The following is a 23,366-nucleotide window of genomic DNA, read 5'->3' as shown; positions in this document are numbered from 1 at the left end:
CATGAGGGCTTTTACCAGATAAAATCAGTAAAAATTCGTTGAAAATATTGGTTTACGGAAGCATTTTTGCTGTTAGTACAGGACTCCTCAGACCCTCCCCCAGTTGATATTCAACATAATATACAATGTTTTACAAGTCTTTATTTAAAAAAAATGTTCAGAACTAGTATACTAGTTCTGTATCCAAACTATAATATTAGTTCTGAACATTTTTTTTAAATAAAGAATATATACACTGTATAGTTAAAAAAAAAAAAACAATTTGGGAGATACTGGTTTTGAAAAAAATAGCATTTTTAAAGACCTACCTTCCACATAACATATGAAATCAATAAAAGTACAATAAGACCAAGTAGCAAACTAGTTGAAATAATCACTATTGTGAAATGACGTTTGGGTATTTGATGATGTACTCCTTCTAGTAGAACCTATGTGAATTAAGCAAAATAAAGAAACACCAGTTAGGAACTTTGAAACTCCTTCCAACCACCTACAATAATTAAAACTAGCCACCCCATTCGTTTGTTCTCTTGCGGATTCCACACAACCCTAGATACACTAGCGGGAATAGTAAATGAAATGGGCTTTGTGACTCTTCCTCCAGTTCATCCTGTTCTAACTGCTACCTGATTCATTCCCTAAAGAGCTCTCAGTCATTTCCTCCTGACAGCAGTGTAAAATGCCACCTCTCAATGAAATGTTCCAGGTCCTCTATGACACATTGGTTTCCTGACTCAGGTATGCAAAAGGAATTATGAACACCCTAACTGCAGTGGACCAATTAAAAGAGGAACTTACATGTGCAACATTTTCATCCTTGTTTAGCTCAATAACTCTTGGATGTGGTTCTGTAAAGGCTGTTGCTCTTATTTCAAATTTGAGTGCTGACGTTGCATCCTGTTTTAAAAAAAGTAGTCATCATCACCTGTTTTATTTCATCAAGACATTAATTTCTCATGGTCTTTACTATCTAGTTATTTCCACAGTTTGTCTTCCCGAATTTAATTGTAATTAATTGCAGTGCTTCCCTTTAATTCTAAAGTTGTAATCATATGGCATCATTTCATTGAAATACTTTTGGTAAGTATGGCTGTGCTACAGATAACTTGATTGAGATAGTATTTGTTAGACTGTCAGCAGTTCATTATTAATGTAATTTTTCAGAGATTAAATTTTTAGCCACAAACAAGACTTTTTTCACCTGATAAACATTTCCTCAAACTAACATTTTTTTTTTTTTTTGGAATTTTTTTTTTCTGAATGAAATATATTTGGACTACTGCTATAAAATTATATTAATCTTAATTTATATTAATTTCATTATAATTTTAATCTGTGGAGGAACTTTAGTATCTAAAGCAGGTACTATATAACCCAGATTTCATAGATTGGGGATCTCTGGATGAACCTTCTAGATTCAGAGGTATTTTCCTGTGTGCTGAGAATATTAAAGAGGTCTATGACCCTCAAAAGCTATAAACTGCTGTGTAAAAGTTACTTTACACTTTCAAACTGGAAATAAAATCATCTAGAACCAGTGATTTTTAATAAGGGAGGATTTTGTCCCTTAGGGGATAGCCAGCAATGTCTGGAGACATCTTCGACCATCAGGGTAGTGGTACTATGGGCATCTGTTACTGTATTGCAGCTGAGGATGCTGTTAAATACACTACAATACACAGGATAACCCCCCTATGGTTCAAAATGCCAATAGTGCCTACTATTGAGAAACCTAGACATGGTTAAAAGACTTGCTGATGGTCCTATGACTTTTTAGCAAAATTGAAACTAAAATGGATAGTTTTTTGATGTGTCTTCTTCTTGACCACTATGTGGTAATTTCAGAAATTCCAGTTAACACATAAGAGCTGTTATTACCTTTGGCTTACTATGTGCAATACTGTAAGTATGAACAAAAATCATCTCCTTTGGCCTGGGGATGTAGCTCAATAATAAAGCAACCCATGGTTCAATCCCAAGTATCATTTAAAAAAAATCTTTAAACAAAGATTTTTAAAAATTTAAAAAATCTCTAATCTGAGATTAGAGATGTTGAAAAGATGAGGAAACTGAAAAAACTAGTTTTACCTCTAAGTACTCTTCATGAAAATACACACTTCAACAGGAAGCAGTCCAAGATGTATGTAATTCAACTTTTCAAAATTCATTGTTTTTGTTGTGGAAATTTTGATGTTTGATTCTATGAAAATCTTAATTCTATGAGATTTTTAAGCATAATTTAAGGTTATATGAAATATTAAGATAGTCAATAAATGTTCATAGGCAGGTCTATACATTTTCTAAACTAAACCTTCTAATCATTTCATGGTTTTAGATAGCTTGAATGGTAAATAAAAATTGAGATATTCCAAAATATTTATGCCTTAATTCGTTGACAGCCTTTATATGATTCTGCTTCTATAAGATGATTGAATTTGTAAATTCAACGTGGAACTTACCATTTCCAAAATGGATGGCCGGCCTTCCAACTGGATGTGAACACTGGCTTCTTTTCCACTTTCCATTTTTCCAAAATGGCATAAGAAATTTAAACAATGTGGATCAGCTTTCATGCAGTACTTGAAAAGAATAAAATTTTCAACATTTAAAAGACTGTGTAAATATTTTATATAAAATTAAATATCCCTTTAGTGGCATTTAGAAAACTATCTTTCTGTAAACATGGAATTAAACATCTGCTTTCTCTAGGGCACTAAAAAACTTACCTTGCTTTAAATAAAACAAAAATGTTTGTTTTGTAAATTACAACAGAAATACAGTGTTAACGTTGGCGCATGTGTTCTCATCTTTTTTAGTAACATTCTTCTGTAAAAGAATGGAAAAAACAATGCCTAACCAGAGTCTTGCTAAGTTACATGTTCTACATTTGTTGTAAAACCTGGATCATTTGAAGGTGATGATTTCTTCCCCAGTTTCTTTTCATTAATTAAGATGAAAAGAATGAAAATCTTGTGCCACAAGACTTCTGGGTGATTTGGCGTCTTGAGTACATTAGAATAATATCTGCTTGGCAGATAATGAGACTGTACAGTTTATATTTATCAATGAATCTGCCTCCCCCTTCCAAATCATGTTTGCCTCACCCCTCCAAATCGTGCCTGTACCTTATAAGCAAGATTATTACTTAAAGTTGGACCCTCTCCTCCCACTCGAATGACAGCTCACAGCCATTGACTGGTTTTAAGTGTTTCACTTCTGTTGGGGAGCAAAAACTACACCCTGAAGAACAAACTTACCAATAGCCTCTTTTCAGTCTTCGACAAGAATTTGAATATGCCCCTCAAGGTCTCCAGTGTACCCTTCTGCAGCTCTGATGCACACTGCCTTTCATAATTTTTAAAATGGCATTGTCCAATAGTTGTCTACAAACATAGAAAGCAAGGAAATTATCTTTCACTTTGGAATGAATAAAATGTGGTTATAATAGTTCAAATTGCTTTTCTTTCTAAAATATATTAAGTACATCTGAAATTGTAAAAACAGTTTTGATAGAATTATTTGGGAGAGAGGATCTGTGGCAAAAGCACATACAAAAACTCAGAAAACTTATGGAAGGTTGGATAGGTCCTAAGTTGATCAAAATGGCCTTAACCTATAGAAATGTGAGAAGTGAAAAAAAAAAGACCTTTAAAAATTATACATGAAACAATAGCATGAACTATCTAAATCTGGATTTTTTTTTTTTTTTTTTTTTTGGTACTGGGTATTTAACCCAATGGTGTTTAAACATTGAGTCACATTCCAAGCCCTTTTTATTTTTTAATACAGGGTATCACTAAATTGCTTACAGCTTCACTAGGTTGCTAAGGCTGGCCTTGAACTTGTGATCCTCCTTCCTGTCTTGCAAGTTGCTGGGATTACAGGTGTGTGCTTCAAAAGTAGTGATGTAAATATTGCTGCCTATAGAAGGCTCTGTTTCTGATTTTCCAACAGTTGGCTTCAAGCTTTATAGAAAATTCTACTAACTAAATTTCTTCCACAGGTCCACATCACAAAGAATGCATCGTCAAATAGTTACTCAATAAAGATGGGGGAAAGGTTATATTAATTTGTAGGTCAAACCCAAAGATTTTGCTGCTATTCTATAGTTCTAAAGCAGTGTATAATGGTCAAAGTATAGTCAATGCATGGTGAATGTATAGTTGTGCCTATAAGAGAACAGAAATCTTCATCTTAGCAAAATGACTTAGAATAAAGGTGTGGTTTGCATTTTTTAAATATATAAGACACCTCAAAAAGGTCAGATGGAATACATTTTTACCTGGACATCCAAAATGTTGAACAGTTTATCAGTTTGAGGAGTAAAAGAATTTGGTACCATTATTTCCACACTCGCATTTGGAGCCATGCTAATGCCAGTGTTGATAACCTGGTAAGGAAAAAATTTCAAGCAATTTAAAAATATTTTTCATGAATGAAGAACAAAAATCAATGAGCTTTGAGGTGACCATGCCAGATTTACAGTTGTGGAGGTTTGTAGTTGGTAACCACATAGCAAAGAGACAGAATATTCATATTGAGAATTTTAAAAATTTTTAGTGATTTCAAACTCTCTTCACTGTTCCTAGCCTCCTCCCCTCCCCCAAAAGTCCAGGCTGATGGTTTATTGTAGAAAGTCTTAAGAGATATTCTTATCAATATATTTCCATTCCACATTATATATTTTAAAAACATGACCACCTGGTTCTCATGACTATCCTGTGAAGTGGGCCAACATTCTACTATTCGCCAGCTAAGGGATATATATGATGTTCCCAAGATGAAAGCTAAAGAGTGGCAAGTGTTGATATCTCGGTATTCTATCTCTAAATCCTATAATGTTTTCACAAAATAACTATCATAAGAGGACGATATCGGCAGTAAGGAATAAAATGTACTTTTATTCAGGAATATTATAATGCTAATGCATTCAGAAAACTGGAAATGGGTATACTACTGAATTTTCAAGAAAATACAATATTCTGAATACTTCTCAAAAAAAAATAAAAAGGAGACAATGTATCATTATTGATAAATTTGGGGATTACAGATCCCTGAAGAAAGACATTGGGCCAAAATATTGCCTAGTGAGAGCTTAAGTATAAAACCTGTAAGTCAGAAACAAGATTTGCAGCAATACCTGCATGAGAAAGGATGAGTCACAGACCTAAATGCATATGACAAAATAAAGAGACTGTCCCTAGATTTGGGACAGGTGGTAATTGCTAAGCCACAGAGCTGCTGCAGGAAGAAACATCAGCAATGGGTACCAAGCAGCACCCAGGACTATAGACCAGGTCTTCCTGATGCCAGTAAATAACAAAAGCAAATTGTAATTAGGCTACTAACCTTCAGACCTCTAAGAACATCTACATACTTGAACAGACTCACCACAACTTCAAACTGCATTTCTCCAGTCTGATTTACTCCATTGTAAATTAGAAAATATTTATTAAACATCAAAATTGTCATTCTAGAATCCAGCTTGGTTCCTGTTTTATGAAAGTGCAAGCCCCACGGACTTCTGACAAGCATTTCTTAGGATTTTGAAGAACAGTTCTGACATTATTACATATCAGTGTAACAAAAACTTGAATAGACACAGAATTGATAGGATTTCATTCTTTCTACAGATCTGCACAGTAATCTGCATTTTGGTTAAAAAACACAATTGATTCTCAAACATTCTGAAAAACATTTTATAAAATATACCTAATACAAAACTCACATCCTCAGGTTGTTATATAACTAAGAATGTCTGAATAGTGCTTTTGATTCAAAAATATTTCTGTAGACATATTTTCTCATCAACACCTGTGATGCAACCAAAACTTGTTTGACAGTAGAAATTTTATTTAAAAAGCTTTATATTAGTATATTAATATTTATAGATCATGATAATATTTACTTTTTAAAAGATTATTCAATAATTGATAAAGTGCTTATCACAGGTCATAAACCTGTGGCCCAAAAGGCTGACCAAGTTGATCCTAAATGGAAAGGGGCTGCAGTATATGGCTTTAACTGGTAATGTCAGGGCTATTATAAAGCTTGAATCAAGAAGAGATTTCACTGATTTCCTCCTAAAGAAGTCTTCTCCCAGCCTAACTCGCTTGTATGCATTTCCAATGGATTCGGCTCACCCCCTAACTTTGCCTGTTCCATGTGTTACTTCTTTTCCTGCATGCCCTCCCATGTGTCCTGGAAGGACATGAGGACTTGAGTACCAGGGATAAGAAAAAAGGGAGAAGAGCATCAGTAGCCTAGAAGTAGCTCTGTAGTGAGCTATGGTGGAGGGTATGGTGGGGATGAGACGTTCCCTGGAGCAACTCATCAGTAACATCCTTCACAGTTGCTACAAATATCCACACAATTAACTTTGCTTACGTGGAAAGTGAAGTTCATTTTGTCTGTCATACATGCTTCAGGCTCATTTTCCTCACTTGATCCATACACAAATGAATTTGGGTTCACAAACCTGATAGAAATAAAATCAAAGTTAATTAACTGTCTTCTTTGAAGAACCATTGTAAATAATCTTTATAGGTGTGTTATAGCACAATTAACATGCTGTAAAAGTATACTATGGAATAATTCTGGTTTCTTGGTGATAATTTTATTTAAAAATTAATGGAATTGGAAGGCCATGTGCTCTGACTTGAGTGACAATGTTTGTTCTCACCAATATCCTCTTTTTATCTTCCCCAACCCTGCCTGGTTCATTCTATTGACTATTCTTTCTCTTCAGCCCTTAATGATTCATGCTATTTTGGTAACTATAGGATAAATCTTTAGCTTTCTGCTGGGGCTCTTAATATATAAGTCTAACCTATTTTTGAGTTCTTTTTTTTTTCATCCCCAATTCTTGCTGGCTACTTGTAACCCCAAGTCTGGGAAACAAGAAAAACACTGGTAGGTTCGGTAAGTTTTTGTTCAGAATACAAGTTGCCCCCTATCTAAACCTGTGATTAGACATGTACATAGTTAGCTAAGGACATTGACAAAGGCTCTTCCTACTCCATGAGTCTATTTGGCATTGCAAGTTAGATAATACCAAATTAGGGACCCATTAAACAGGAAAGAAATGAGAAATAATCAAATGACATAGTCTTATGAAGTTCAATAGTCATAGAACATTCCTTGCTCCAAATAATGAGACATAAATAATAGAAAAATAGGAATGTACTCAATATAAGAAAATTGAAGTGGAGCAGTGAGATAAACATTCAAAACCAGAAGCCATGCAGTCACCTTTCATTAGCTTATCCACTGACTCTCGAGGTTCTGCTCTCCTGTGAATGGCCTTCTTTCTCCTGTTCAGTCTCACAAACTTAGTACTCAATTCCACTGGACACTGTCATGTTATGCTTATGTCAGTTGATGTCATCTTTATGGGTGGTTAAAGTGATTGGGAGATTGTTTATATTTTAACATAAAAAGTAAAGCTCTGTATTTATTTTGTCCTGTATCTCATCTCTTCTAGTGCTTTAAATATGTGGCAGTCTGAATAATGTCCAGTAAAACAATTAGAGAGTATCTTAATCTCCTCTTTCTTTCTTTCCACACACCCCTTCCTAAATCAGGGCAGCCACAGCTCTGTAATTAGTAAACTCATGAGGAAGCAATGAATGATGGCATGAAGGCTGACTGCAGAACTCCAGTCTCACCGGTGTGAACGGTGGGCTAGGGACACCTGGCAGCTAGCTTTCTCATGTCTCAGTCCATTTGCTACACAGGTAGACATGGGTGTGGACAGTGGTGATTTGGCCAAACTCACACTTCTTTAAACTTCACACTTGCCATGGCTACTGGGAATGTTAGTGCAAACTGCACACCACGTGTCTCTGGATGTCCCTAGATTGCAAAGCGTACAACTGAAAGGCTGACTGTGCCCTGCTAGAAGCTGATGGGGGCTCTTTCAGTAAGCAATCTCCACCAGCTGAGCTGGGGTTTGATACAGTATCAGTGATGATTATAGATTAAAATAATGAACAGTGAAGCCAGGAACTGCAACACTGAGATAACTGCTGAGGACACAGTATCCTTTTAATTTCCTAAATATGATTCTGTCATTCATGTAAGCAGCAATGGAATTGAAATTCCCTCTAAACTTTCCACGGGCCTCTGTATCGACTTACCCATGAGTAGTTAGCATAACCTCATATCTCACAGGTATTGCTAAAGTCACTTTGTTATCCTCTAGCCTGTCCATGTCTTCATTTTCACTACAAAAACCAGAAAAACACCTTGTTAAATTCATCAAGCACAAAAATCATCTTCAGAGAGAACTCATTACATATTATATACACCTAATAAACTTATAGGTTTAACTAGTTTGGGGGATAAAAGAAAATGTGGTAGTAAAAAAAGAAATTTAGGATGGAGTTAATAGAACTTTTTCTCATTATTTAAGCTGCTACCATTTGCTTCTAATCCTAGAGGGATTTTTGTTTGCTTTTTAAAAACAAAGCATGTAAGAAAAGTTTGTTCTACAATTAATTGAACACAGATCCATGGTTCTCCTAAAATTTCTCTCAAAATACAGGGGTTTGTTTCCTCTACTAAATTTTATTTTATTTTTTAATAATCAAATATACCAGGAGGCATGCACTGTGATGCTGAGATCCTCTTCTGCTCTGTTGAGTGAGCTCACATCCAGGAGAAAGCTAATATCTATCTGCAAAACATACACAGAAAAGGGCCATTTTAAAATAATCTAAAATACATCTTTTTGTCATCTGAATTTATTTTTCTTAGTAGTTTATTTTTTATGGAACACAGAATTGAAACTATTCTAGAGGCATAAACTACCCTCACTTGGAAGTAAGATATAGGGAAACTGTTTTATGGCAATTTTCAAGTGCAAGCATTTCCATAAGTGACATTCAGAAACAAAGCCGACTCTGAATGTAAAGACAGGCTGGTCCAGACGGACAAAATTAGAAATGCTTTAACAACTTGAGTGAGGACTCTTGCCAAAAAACACCTTTTCATACAGCAGAGGTAACATGCCTGGCAGACAGGGCCACCTGGGGTGGGTGGGGGGAGTGTTGGGGAAGGGGGAACGGGGGTGGGGAACAGAATTCTGATTGACATATTCACTTGCCCATCTTGACATAAACATGTGCCCCTCCCCTTTCTAAACAGTGCACATTGCCAAGAATATAAACACAAAGCTCAAAGATCTTAGGCCTGGTTGGTTTTGCTTTCTTTGCATCACTTAGCTACCTACCCTACATAAAAAAAATAAGAAGAAGAAATAAAAATATACATACACACATATGCAGCATAATAGAAAAATACAAATTTATGTTACTAAACAGAAACCATTAATGTTACATGCTTACCCGTGAGAGATGATCTACATATATGTAACCAACACTGCAATCAAGTTTCACTATGCCAGAATTATCTGTTACTTCACAGTTTATTTGCTTTTCTTCCTAAAATGAAAAAAAAAAAAAAAAGGACTGGTTTGGGTAGGCAGGGAATAATAAATTTATAACATATGTTTAGGGATGGTTTTTGAAAAGCAAGTCATCCTGGGAGTATTTACTTTCCTAGGAAGCAATTTTCTGTTTACTTTGGGGATAAATAGAAATACAAATAAATGGTGTTAGTGTGTGTATGTGTATGTGTGTGTGTGTGTCCTAGTATTCAGATAAATTATCCATAAAAATCTTCTAGACATGTAGTTTTCATTCACTTTAGTATATTTCCCATTTAATCTGCAGTCTAATTCCTTGGACAATCAGAATGAAAGGGATCCATAAGGTCCCTGTTTGTGTCTGATATGTGAAAATGTAGAAGCTACTTAAGCACAATAACTGTAATCACAATTGGTACATTTTAAAAACATATTCCCTGAATACCTGAAGTTTTTCAGCTCTTTCTTTTGAAATAAGTTCCCAATGCTCTAGAAAAAGGGGTTAATAGATATTTGTGAGAGGTCAAAGGCCTGGCGCAAAAGCCGTTGGTGTGAAGAGGTGGTCCCTGGATATGATGTGGGTAAATTTGCTAAAGGTTAGAGAAATTGGGAGACAGTAATTGAGCCTTTTCTCTGAAACCCAACCTTATTACTATCTCACTGATGAGTTTAAGTGCCTGTGACTGAGGCACAGTGGTAAGGAAAGGTCTCCGACTACTCTAAATTCTTGTGGGAAAAGTAAAACTTGTCTAAAACCTGGCTTGACAGCAGGATTTCAGAATCTATGGAGGACTGCTGCCTCTGACATATTAAAAGTCCTGTGGGAAGCAGGCAGAGAGCAGGCACTTAAAATGCAGCACAGTAACTCTGGGTGCCTGGCATAGAGGACCAATATTGCTCATGCAAGGACCCCAGACAAGAAGAACACTGTCAGGGCGCCTCACTGGCCTTCTCCCATAGCACCTGGGAGTGGGAAGCTGATGCCTTTGGACTTATAGATCATAGAACTTTCCTTTCTGGTCAAGGGCATGGAGGGGGTCTTGATATGATTGAGAGTCTAAGTGATAAGTCTAAATATTAAAAGTTATGGTGTAATACCACTTATGGTTTTTTTAAATTAAATAAAATACATGTGCTTTGTACTCTTGTGATTTTTAGTACTTACCAGTTCTAAAATCTTAATGAAATAAAGACCTGTGGGTAGCTTGACATGCAGAGTGGTCTCAAATGCATCGTCTCCAGCATTAAACAACGACACATTCAACATTAACGTTTTCATGCCCCCAACAGCAAGGTAGGTTTTATTTTCATATGGCCTAAAAATTAAGTAATATTCTTTAGTTCTTATTTATAAAATAAAGATCCTATCTTTATGTCTATAGTATTTATGCTGAACGTACAATATTAATTTAGAAATAATACCAACCATGGGAATGAATCCGTAAGTAGTTTTAAATCCATATTAAAAGGAATTCCATTCATCAAGTTTCAGAAAATATAAGTTGCTTATTAATAAAGAAAAGTCTGCTTTTTAATTACAATGGAACAGTGTTTATAGTTTATTTTTCTGCCTAACTTCTTCAATAATTTAAATATATTCCTCATTATTTTGAAAAGTTTTCTAAAAGCAACACAATTTTTACTTTTCTTTCAATCTTTGGATAGACATTGAACTAGCTGTTAAACCAAAAGCTTAAGAAAAAGAGAGAAATGGTAGAAAAGAAGAGTGAAAAAACAGAGGGCATGTTTGGGTAGAAGTAAAGAAGGCATGGTAAGAAAAGCTGTCCCCAGCAAGGGTGTGTCACTAAAATCTATTAGACTAGAATTAATTTCTGAGGTAGGATGGTCGAGCACCTCTACAAGAACCAGGCCAAATTAGAAATAAAATCACAGAAACACTCCACCATCCTGGGAATTATGAAGAGAAGACTGCTTTAAATCCAGACAGGTAAGTTCAAATTCTGGCGCTACTCCTGTTCTTTGGACTGGGGTGTCCTTCAGCATGTCTAAGCGTTGGCCACTCCGTCAGTAAAATTTAATATTCAGGTCTTGTACCTTCCATGAAATCCTCAGAATGTCTTAGATATGAGGAAATTTAGGCTTACGGAATTTATTCAAAGACCACAGTTCTAAAATCTCAAAGCAACTGCAGGTTTTTACACAGCCCATTTTCTTTCCCAGCAAGACAGAATAGCTTAATGCAAAAGAAAACTTTCAGTTACAACATGTTATGATTTTATAAGCTTTTCCCAAAGACGGCAAATTCTTAATTATCCAGTAATTTAAAAATTAGAAAAATTAGTTCAAAATAGAGAAGGATCTGACCCAAAGTAAATAATCAGGTGAAGATATTCCTAACAATAAAACAGGTAAATAGTCATCTAGCATTTTAGAAATTTGAAGTTTCTTCAGTGATGTTAACATTGTGCTGTTCTAGTCAATGTTTATATAAAAGCTTAGAATTTGAATAAATTACAGAACAGCACTTATTAGTTGTTTTGAGAAATGATTAAAGACAAAGAATACATAAGGATAAGAACATGTTTCAAAATTTCTGCTTTTATTTATTATTTGAAGATGCATGAATCACTGACTATAATTGAAAGTTCATGTATAATAAATCAGGTGTCATATTTGATGTTATATAAAATAACTAGAGCACATTTCACTCCCTCCTGTTCTGATGCAGCAAAGGACGTGTCTGTATATAAGTGTAAATAAATATAAGAGAAAGTTATGAACAAAGGGCTCTGGGAGTCCAGGGAAGGAAACCACTTTTGCCTGGGAGTAGTAAAGCGATATTGTCCTTTGATTTTCTATTAATATGATCATCTAGATTGGCTCTTCCAAAGATCTTTTTAAAAATAAATTCAGAAAAATGTCATGATTTAACTTGAGTTAATCTGGATTATACCCCTAATAGATCTCTGTTTCAAACTCTTCAATTGTCACACTGTCAGAGGGTTGTTTTCAACAAAGTAAACCAGACAATGTATGTGGAGTAGCCTAAGGGCTTTTGAGATGAATCTTAACTCCTTAGCTTAACATGTGAAGCCTCCAAAAGCTGTCCATGCCTCACTTTCCACTGCACTTTTTTTGGTTATATTAACCTACAAACAGGTACAAACCCATCATTCATATTCATTCCCTTTCTCTCTCTCTCCCTCCCCCTCTCCCCCTCTCCCCCCCTCCCTCTTCCTCCCTCCCCCTCTCCCCCCTCCCTCTTTCTGCCTTTAACACCTTCTCCTCTTCATGCACCTGGAGAACCTGTACTTGTTCTTCAAGATTCAACTTCAATACCAATGACACTAAGAAGTTCCTCCAGCTTCACCCTGCTCTGCATGCAAGGTGCAAGGTGCAAGGTGATGGCGCCCTCACCCCTGGACACATACACACCCAAAGGCACCCTGGGTGCCTCTATAACATAGTCACATTCCAATGTCAAGTCTCTGTCTGGTTCCCCTCTCCATGGACTGTTTTCTTGAAGAGAAGTTACAAGATCATGATTATCACAATTTTTTCAGAACCTAGAAACACTGTATAATGTATGTAGGCACAGATGCAAGCATTGGACATACAAATGGGTCAGGCTACACTCAGAGAACATGTATTTTAAAAAAACCAGAAAATTACTAAGTTAATGACTTCTAAGTTTATGAAACAATATAATTTTTGTCAAATTATAGCTGGGTAGCCATGTTTATCTGTTCTGTGAGGTACATAAATTTCAAATGTTTTGCCAAGATAAGAAAGTAAATATCTAGCACTATCACATTCATGTGATCTGTGCCCCACCCCGAAACTTCACATTTTACAACTCCTGATAAACCTACTGAAGGTATCATCATGTGACCCTCGCAAAAACCACTACTAGAAATTGTTCATTCAGAATTATTAATTCTCATGAACCTGAGAATGTATATACAAAATTATAATTTTGGACATTTTCCCCCACTTCTGTAGTTCTAAAAAATATACCTCCAAGAAACGGAACAGTTCACTTAATACTTGAAAGTTCTTCCCCTCTTATTTTGATTTTATCCCCCTTGAAACTCAATTTGTTAAAGTATGTGTACGGAGAAAAGCATATAGCCTAAGTCTACAGCCCAATTTTTATAAACTTGAATACACTCATGAGACTGGCACCCAGAGCAAGAAAAATGTATTAGCTACACAGGAAACCGCTGTGTCCCCTTCCTCCTGGCCAGCCACTGAATTCATTTTTAGTAGTAAAACTGGTGTTGTCCATTTTTTTATATTTCATCTAAATGATATCTGAATAATCCTTTATGTATCTTTTTTTTTGTATGTGTCTTTTTCAACTCAATTTTTTTTAAGATTAATTTACATATCTGGGCATTAACTAGGCATATCTCCTTCTCTCCCTTTCTGTATATCTGTCTACCTTGGAGCATATTTAAGAAAAAGTTTTGTTTTTTTAAACCCAGGATTAATTACTTAAAATATCTGAATCTTGGTTTGATGATTAGCTTTCAAAATAGATTTAAGCAACAAAATATACTAAAAGGAACTATTTTAACATAAGAAAATAAAAGATATATAATTATCATAGAAAAATCAAGAATATCATAGAGCTGGTGAGTGGCCTGCAAACTGCTGCCTAAAGGTCAAATTCATACCTCTGCCTGATTTTGTAAATAAAATTTTATTCAACGCCGCCGCCATATTCCGCTCTTGCACTTCAATGACAACTGAGTAGTAGAGACTGAGATCTTAGTTCCCCAAAGCCTAAGATATTTACTGTCTCTTCACAGGAAAAATTGGGTCAGCTTCTGCTATAGAGCAATCTAACGGATGAGAACTTAAATACAAACATAATATTATACAACATAATATTTACTCTAAGTAATTAAAAGTCACTCTGTATTATTCTGACAATAGAGGCTTCACAGCTTCGGGTGACATAGAAGGTAGCCATCTGTCCTCAGAAGTCATGCAGTTTTAGAGAAGGGGATGCCTGGTCTTTTTAACTCCACAGCACTCTAAGCATGGAAGAGAAAGGAAAGAAGAGCACCATCTCTAGCTTCTGATCCTTGGGTTTGAGAAACTGGCTTCTGCTGAAGAATGTGGAATACCCAATAAAGCAGTAATCCTAAACTTCAGGGAGGAAGCATTGATGGAGCGAGGGTGTGTTCTCCAGGATGTGGGCAATGGATGGGACTTGTTCATTCCTGTTGCAGCCTTTGGGTTAAGCCTGTGCACGTCTGCTTGATGGTGTGTGTTGAATGGGAGGGGGGAGGTGTGTGGGAACACAGCCATCCTATATCCCTCTACTGTCCTGTAAAAATGTTATAACTGACGGAACCTGAGAGGTTCCAAAAGTGAACTTCAGCTTGACATTAAAGTCTAATTAAGACTTGTAGAAGAGCTGCCTAGAAATAGACGTTTATAAAATATTCTGGCTTGTAACCAAAGCATTAGTCACTGAACACCTTTGGGAAAGAAGTTGGCACTTCGACAAGCAACAGAAGGTGAAAGCACTGCATAAGCAGCCAGGTTCCAAGACAACAGCAGATTAGAGCGAGACACACGTTCACATTTCTGCAGCGAGAAGTGTCTTATTTTCCATTTTTAAGCAATTCCGCTAGATTACCATAATTACAATTCTACTTTTTGAAAACGTCCATCTTACTGTATCTTGATTCATTAACAAGATGCCACAGGAAAGATGCCCACCAGCTTTCTATGTGAGACACAATAAAGGACCAGGTGCACATCTGGAAGTGCGACAAGACTGAACCAGAGCTGTCCCGGGGACTCATAGTTCATTCTTCATTAAAACATGCATAATGCAGACCTGAAATTTACAAAGCAGCCTAGAATCCACATAACTTCCACAAATCAAGGTACTGTGTGCATATGGAATCATAACTTAATAAATGAAAGAGGAAAAATAGAAAAATGATATACTGCAGCACCTGGCTTTATGTTTCTCCCGAGTGAATGATATAGTTTTATTTTGAAGGAAGTGTTTGTGTCACTATAATATACTTTACCTTGATGAAATGAATTAGGGCTTCATAGATAACTGTTTTTTTAATAAAGATGCTAGAATGAAATATAATGTAAACTGATATCACACTCGCTTTGCTTTGTCAAGATATGCGATGCATTCATTTAACCAAGTAGCCTGCTGCCAGGGGCCTTTAGTCCTAAGTGAAATTTTATCCTCTGTTTTGCTTTATTATTAACATAAAGAAAAAAAATAAAATACTAAAAAAATTCTTGCCTACTGGAATAGATCAGTTAATTGTCATTTAAGAAGATTTTAGTGAATAAAATTTAAACTCACTGAGGTCCAGGGGAGGATAGCAGAAGAGCTTAGAAGAGTGGACTAGCAATGAGCTTATTTTAGTGCAAAAAGCACATGATTACTCCTGCCAAGGCTCTGTGATGTGAATGAGGCATGTTTTTATTCGAGTTGCTTTTATAGGTGCTATGACCATAGTGACAGGTACTATTTGTTGCTTATTGTCTATACAACAGTGATTTCCAGTATTGCAGCTAATAGAACCTGGGTAATTCAGGTAGTAGGTAGCATTCCCTTGACAATGCAGAAGACAGCTTGTAGGTCAGCTTCAGAGAATGAATCATGGCTGATCTAATATGACCATGATGACTCCATTTTCCTTCAATCATGATACGTTCTGGGGAAAGCACATGATGAAGGGACCTGGTTATTAGAATACATCTGATAAGCCTTCCTTCTTGGGAAGAAGCCTCAAAAAGAAAAAAGCACTTTTGGTTTTGGACCTTTTCTTCTTTCTGGGAACCTGTGTGCTGCTGCAGCCATTCTGTAATCATGAGGGGAAAAAAAAATCGAAACAGGAAAGATTACCGTCAATGTCTAATCTCTGGTAGCTACTTGCCAAACCCGCAATAATCTCCTCTCTGCAGACTGTTTATTATATAAAATAAATTTCCTTATTGTTTAAGTCACTATCAGTCAGGGATTCTGTTACTTGCAGTTAAAAGTGTTTTCAATGGATATGAAAGTGATCGCTTAGGGAAAACTGGCATCACTTACCCTAGGCGTGTGACAGAACTACAGAAGAGCAGTATTATCATTTATATCAGCAATCTATATGAAAGATTTGATTTTAAAACTTCCAATATGATGGCTAATATCTGCTGTTATGTTTGTAATCTTCATAAAATCTTATTTGTCCATCATTATTTTGCAGTGAAAATCCATTTGAATGTGGATTGTTATCTTGAGAGTTTAGACACACAGGAGGAAGCCTTCACTTAATGAAAAGATGAGATGTCGTGCATAAGTACCGTTTAGTGTACTGTTGGCAGTTTATTATTATGGGCTTAAGAAACACATGTTCTTTACAGAGTAAATACATTTACCTAAAACAGCTTTATGGATCTGGGGCACATAAACACATTAATGCTAGTGGAGTTATAGCCAGGAGATCTGTAAAGCATATAGTCTCAGCTTATTGTTACTGAGAAGGGACAGAGGACACCAAAGTAGGAGAGGCATATTTTTGCTTGATAAAGTATAATTTACTAAAAAAATGAAAAGCAGTTTGTCAGAAGCTTTCACTGTGAGTCTGAAAACTTAAATTAGAAGAGTTTTCATTTGAAATTTCCTTAAATCATTTATCATTTACCAAATAGAAATAGCTTGTAACTTTCCTAATTGATGCAGAAAGCCTGATGCCGGCTATTCACACCAGCACCGGCGCCCCTTCAACCCTCCTAAGCCCAAGGACCTCACAGCCAGCAGCATCCTATGGAGGAGGTCATTTGGGGAGCCAAAAGCCAAAGATCTTCCAGACGGGGGAAAATGGCGGTGGCAGACAGATAGGAGGAGAAAGGGATCAGGATGGCATGTTGGAGACAGAAGGAAAAGGTGTTGAGAAGAGGAAATAAAAAACTGTCAATGCTTCCCGCTTCCGAGGGACTCAAGCAAAGACGGAAAAGCACCTCCTAGGCTTTAAGTTGAAGGTTCGTCTCCAATGTATTCTCTGACCCTCTCCATGGTTAAGTAAAAAACGTTAACACACAAAAATTCTTCAGTTGAGCCTATTTGTTGCCTTAACCAATAACTCTCATTTGGCTACCACTGTGCTGAAATTTTTTTTGATCTTAAAATTTTCCAGTGAGTCCCCTTTTATCCCACCTTTCAGATGCTGCCTCCTATGACCCCTCTGAGACATGCTATTTGATCTCCAACTTGTGCTGCAGCACTAAATCCACCTTTTTACAATCTCCATTGATTATTTGACCACAGATGTGGTTTTCCTCTTAGTTCTCTAAAGATCCCTGTTTGATCTCCGAAAAGGGTTCCTGTGCTTAATAGGTTCTTTAAATAAAATTGCAGTCCAAGATTTGATCCTTAGTTTGTTCCTCTTTAAAATTCACACTTCCACCTACTGGGCAATCTCACAAGTCACCAATATATAGAGGAACTTCCAAATACGATCCTGATGTAGATTTTAAGTGGACAGTTGTATACAGAAGTCTCCCCAAATTCAACACGTCTCAAACTGGACTACTTCTTTTATATCCCAACCTCCAAAAAACAGTTTATCGTTTTCCTGCTGTATTAACCCTCCATCTCCTTCCATTTTTTTATGTTCCATAAATGTAAAATCAACCCTCAACTTGAAGTATGGACTCTCTCTGGTCTTCATTTTCACATCTTCCGCCTGATGTGCAAAACAACTTGAATACAGGAACTATCGACATGATACAAGACCTCAATCGTTCATTCTTTATCATAAAATAACACCAGCAACCAATATTTATTTACTTATTACATGCTAGATGTGGTTCTCAGCATATAACATGTATTTTCTTTTTACTGGTTCCCCTTCTATGAACTTAGAAGACCACGTTGGTTATGTCTTTTCATGTTTATTGTATATGTATCATTTTGTATAAAAGTTTGAATAATAAGACCAGTTTTCCAGGTGATAAAAAAAACTAAGCATTATGTAGTAAATCCCTGTTTTGCACCCAAAACTCTATTAACCAGTACTTATAAATGTTAAAACATACCTACAAGTATGATAATAATATCCTAAGGCACAATTAAATCCTGAAATGCATTCCAAGTTATCAATAAAACATTAAAACATGCTTCGTAAAGCCTCAGTGCTAATATATTCTCATTCTTTGAAAAATGGTAACTCTTGAATGACAAGTAGATTATTTAATCTCTCTCAGTAAGACACTGTTCCTTCATAGATATTTAAAGGATGCTAGTTCCCAAGGGTTATCCCTTTCTCTTTGGAACCCATATGCATGTGCCCATTGCACCCTCTTCATGAAAAACAGAGAAAATGCTAAACTTACTTCAAATATCCAATTTTTCCCGAAACCTGTAAGTCAGCAGAACAATTTTCATGGGCACAAAACCTTGCAAAGTTTATCTGGAAATAAAATTTGACAACATTTTGAATTTTAGTTCAATCAGTAGATATATTTCTACAAAGTTAAGAAAAAGGCATCCGTGATACATGAGGAAAACAAATTTAATACATCAATTGGTAACTTCCTCTTTTATCCCCGAGGGTTCAATTTGAGACTCAAGTCAGTAGATTCAAATGACTACTGCAGTGCTAAAGAAACTTAGTGCTTCCAGAGGTAGATTTAAAGCCTAAATTTGTTAACTGAAATAAGGTTTGGGTAAAGTTAAAGACACTATACAGATAACTGGGGAAAATTAGCTTCCAAGATGTTCTTCCTCAGTTTCCTTTCCAGTTTTTGGTGCTATAGTTTGATCCCACTTATTACACATAAGCATGACACTTGTTTATTTTGGCAGATGGCAAGATAGTGATTTTATATTCATTGAAAATAACTAAATGTAGAAATTAAGACATTTTACTTTGAGGAAACATTGAAAAAAATTAAACGGTAGTCAGTGGTAAGGTGCCTGAATTTATTTAACTCTGAATATTTCAGTAGGATCCACAAGGTACAAGGGAAGACCTAAAGGATAAGATGACTAAATAAAAAATTAAGCAGAAAATCAGAAGAAAGGAAAACATCAGAAATGGGTGAAAAAAGGAAAGGTGCAGAGAATGAGAAATCTAGAAGGCCAGAGAAGGAGCCAGGCAGAGGCAGCAGGAAGTGACTGGGGACCGTCCAATGGCCTGCCAGACCATAACCTGCCTATGTGGGGCTGGTGGTGGGGGTGGCAGGAGCTGAAGTATAAATCTTCCTCTAAATGGTTAAGTAAATGCAACATTTTCCTGCCACTCTTATTTGTAAAGCAAGATGTTCTGAGAACCAAAGTGTAGATGAATATAATTTGCTCCTAAATTATTATGTTCATTTGATCTAGTATTTTAGACATTGGTGAATATTAGCTTGAGTATCTAAAGTAGTTTAGGACAATTTTCCCTGGACTGCATATGAATCATACTTTTAAACATCCCTGTTGTCTTTTATATTCTGAGTTCCACTGTGTTTCAATGAATGCTATTACCATGCCCAAACTCAATTGACAATATCTTTGTGCTGCTGGACAGTAAATGTCTGAACAGCAGGATTCCTGAGAATAAATGCATCATCAGTGAAACTGAAATATTTTCAGACAACTTCGAAAAAATCAGTTCACTAATTCGAATCAGGATCTATCTTAAAATACGGTTGATCATGGGATGTGGTTAAAAAAAAACATATACTGAAATTTTAAAAGGAGAAATTGTTGTTTAACAAATTTGTGTTTATAAATGAATAAAACTCAGCAAAGGAATTGGATTAAGAAGACAAAGGGACTCCATGGGTAGGGAGAAAGGGAGGCATAGTGAGAGAAAGTACGACGGAAAATGAGCACACAGAAGACATGGAATAACTAAGCCAGAACTACAACTTAACTTCCATTAGGGTTCCTCTCTAGTAATATATTTTCCTCACTGGCAAGGCATCGAGGAGAGAAAATTTACTTTCTATATAGAGGGGAAACTACTGCTGTGCCTAAGTGCACATTTATTCAGTTCAATACCCTAAAAAGGATATAAGAAAATAAACATAGAAAACAAGACACACCATAAATCTGTTTTGTAAAAAACTCCACAAAAGGTTTACAAAGAATTCAAACTTCCAGATCATTGCTTCCAAATTATGCCATTTAAAAAACTTCTTTAATTAGGTCACCCAGCATTTTAAACAAAGAAAAATACCCCTACCGTCTTTTTAATCATGTCCTTTTCTTTCTTCTGCTGAAGGATTGGCTGAAGTGGTGGGAATTCCTCCATGCTACGCTTACTTATCACATGATGCCCAAGGTGATAAGCAGCTTGGATTTGAATGGGGGTGAGGATATCCCGGACATCTTTCTAAGGAAATTAAAAACCATGAGAATTCATAACAAAAATAGCCATGAAATAAAAAGATATATAAAACTTCTTTCCTGCATAAGAGCAAATACAACACGTGGAAGCAAAAGCTAATCCTTGTCTTTTATCTAAATTGCTTAAAAAACAGTGGAACACAGGGCTAGGAATGTGACTCTGGTGAGAACACGTTCGTGCTAGTGTGGCTTAAGACTTCAGTTCCCAGAACCATGCACAAAATGCAATGTGTCTATTTTTCCCACAGCAGAAGCATTCATATTTCTTATGAGAAACACAAAATGAGTATAAAATGAAAAACTATAACCATACAATAATAGTCACAAAAGTTTGTATTTGAGTATATTCCATTCTATTTTCTATACATTTTTTATAACTTGGCATAACAATATAAATATAATTTATTTATAAACTCTTTGTAAATTGTTCAAAATTCTAATGAATAATTTATTTCATCTAACATGACCCTATAATGAACTTGTAGCAAAATGTAACTCTCAGTTTTTTTTAATCAAGTTTTTTTTTTTTTACATCTTTTGGTAATATTAGAATTCAAACTGACTCATCTGACTCCATATTTAAGATGAAGCATTCTTTTTTGCCATTCATTCTGAACGTCTTCCCATTATACTTTCTAATAGATTATGACTACTATATATAAAAGTTATTAGTTTTATATATTTAATTGTATATGATAGCCAGTTTATTGAATTTCATTATTAGTTACATTTTAGGTTTATTGTGCTTTTATACTTCAGAAAGAGGTTTTGAATTTATATTTATCAATTATATAAGAATTGTAATGCATCCAAAATCTATTCTGCTCTGTATGACATTCTTTTAACTTTAATATCTACTAGTTTCTATACAGCATTTCTTATCCCTATTTCTACTGATAAGTGGCCAAAGTATTTTCGAATGATTAGATTTCTAAAATGTATTGTCTGCTGTACTCAAAGAAATAGCTCTTGAGTTTATTATAAAATTCTTTTATTTTAATCTGTATTTCTATAAGCAAGCACAATTTCTCTTTTAAAAAATAATTTCCATGAACTTAAAAATGATTCTTTTCAGTTGATTATTCCATATTCTCTGCACTAAAAGAAAACATACCTATCAAAATTACTTGTTAACACACATATGCATAGTGAAATAATCCACTAGAGAATAACTTTGATAACATTCAGGATTCAATTAAATAAGCGCTTCACCAGATAGTAAAGGTGTTCTGGCATTTCCAGTCTATGGAAACAAATATACAGAATCCAGATGTACGACAGGGCATCTGTTAGCACTTGTCTAAGACCTCTCTAGACAGAAATGCAACTTCCAAAGTATATTGAACAAAGCAACTTTCTTTTTCTCCTCATCTAAGAGGGTAAGCTAATAAAACTTTACTAATAAAGTAATCCATGAAGATTTATAACAATTCAATTGACAAATTACATGAAATGGGACATGGCAACAAATCTATAGAACAAAATCTAAAGCACAATGAAAGTTGAAAGTATACATGATCTCAGAATTTGAGAGGGCAGGTCACAACCAGCAAATACATTCCACAAACACAGGAGTTAGTGTGGAAATTCTGTGCAGTCTTTATTTTTCTTGTTGTTATAATTGTTACTATACTTGGAAGATAATTTGAAGAACTAGTCAGAGTTTAATATATTTCATACAAACTTTAATTTTTATCTAACAATTTTCATTTAAAGATCAGTTTGACTCCAATTTTCAAATGCCCATGCCTATTTCAACTCACAGTTTCTCTTTTCAAACAACAGATTCAATAAAGTCCTTCTTGGCCATTAAAAAAAAAAAAAAGTCCCTAGTGTTTTCACCCAGGCTAGACGTATCATCTTAAACCACACTTCAGGTTTACATCTGTGCTTGAGTTCCTCAGGGTAGACCCATAATGCTATAACTGACAAACTTCTTACTGAGTAATGTCAGTGGACCAAGATTTCAGGTCCACATGTCCAATCATTTCAAGATTGGAATACGCCTTAAATATCACTGCCTAAAAGCAAATAAAATAGATTATTTTAAATACACCTCAATCAATAATCCCTAATGGATAGGAAAAATACCAATGGTATAGATTATTGTATTATTTATATCTATAGTAACTTTTCATTAAAAATCTAGGAAATAAATTAATAAAGATGACACATACTACATAACAGACTATACTTATTCCATGTCTTTATATAATTCTACACAAAAAGGATGTAATTTTTCTTCTCTTCACATTTGTCTTATCAATAAATAAAGTGGCTGAAACTAAGTGGTCTGGAGGTAGAGAACTGGTTTTCCAATCTGGAGACCATTACTTATTTGTAACTTTGGGCAAGTTACATAATCTGTGGCTTGGTTATCTCATCTGAAAATGGAAACAATGATAGTAATAATACCTACACTATATGCTGTGACTATTAAATGACCATGTATACAAAATAGTTAGACATGGTAATTATTACATATATTATGCCCCAAATGTAGCTATATAAGCCAACTAAGGAATTACTGAATTTATTTCTTAAAATAAGAAACACTGCTGAACATTTGGAGGAAATAAGAAAACTGGACTATTGCCAACC

The 23,366-nt window shown here is 35.2% G+C and overlaps 1 protein-coding gene across 1 annotated transcript in view; it reads right to left on the bottom strand.

The window, feature by feature from the left end:
- Positions 1-23,366, bottom strand: part of Itga4 (integrin subunit alpha 4) — an 84,243-nt gene that overhangs the window by 3,660 nt on the left and 57,217 nt on the right. The window contains exons 16-27 of the mRNA XM_046447237.2: positions 20,602-20,751; positions 18,761-18,837; positions 10,593-10,743; positions 9,348-9,443; positions 8,598-8,677; positions 8,139-8,225; positions 6,388-6,478; positions 4,283-4,390; positions 3,258-3,383; positions 2,460-2,579; positions 799-897; positions 309-428 (exon numbers count right to left, since the gene is read on the bottom strand). Of these exons, the coding sequence (XP_046303193.1) occupies positions 309-428; positions 799-897; positions 2,460-2,579; positions 3,258-3,383; positions 4,283-4,390; positions 6,388-6,478; positions 8,139-8,225; positions 8,598-8,677; positions 9,348-9,443; positions 10,593-10,743; positions 18,761-18,837; positions 20,602-20,751 (1,305 nt within the window). The remainder of the gene's footprint in view (positions 1-308; positions 429-798; positions 898-2,459; positions 2,580-3,257; positions 3,384-4,282; positions 4,391-6,387; positions 6,479-8,138; positions 8,226-8,597; positions 8,678-9,347; positions 9,444-10,592; positions 10,744-18,760; positions 18,838-20,601; positions 20,752-23,366) is intronic.

The sequence above is a fragment of the Marmota monax genome, unplaced genomic scaffold (assembly GCF_021218885.2).
Source record: "Marmota monax isolate L192 unplaced genomic scaffold, Marmota_monax_Labrador192_F-V1.1 WCK01_AAM20220418_F8-fsc00007, whole genome shotgun sequence".
Lineage (NCBI taxonomy): Eukaryota > Metazoa > Chordata > Mammalia > Rodentia > Sciuridae > Marmota > Marmota monax.
The sequence above is the reverse complement of the archived record's forward strand: the minus strand, read 5'-3'. Positions and strand labels throughout refer to the sequence as shown.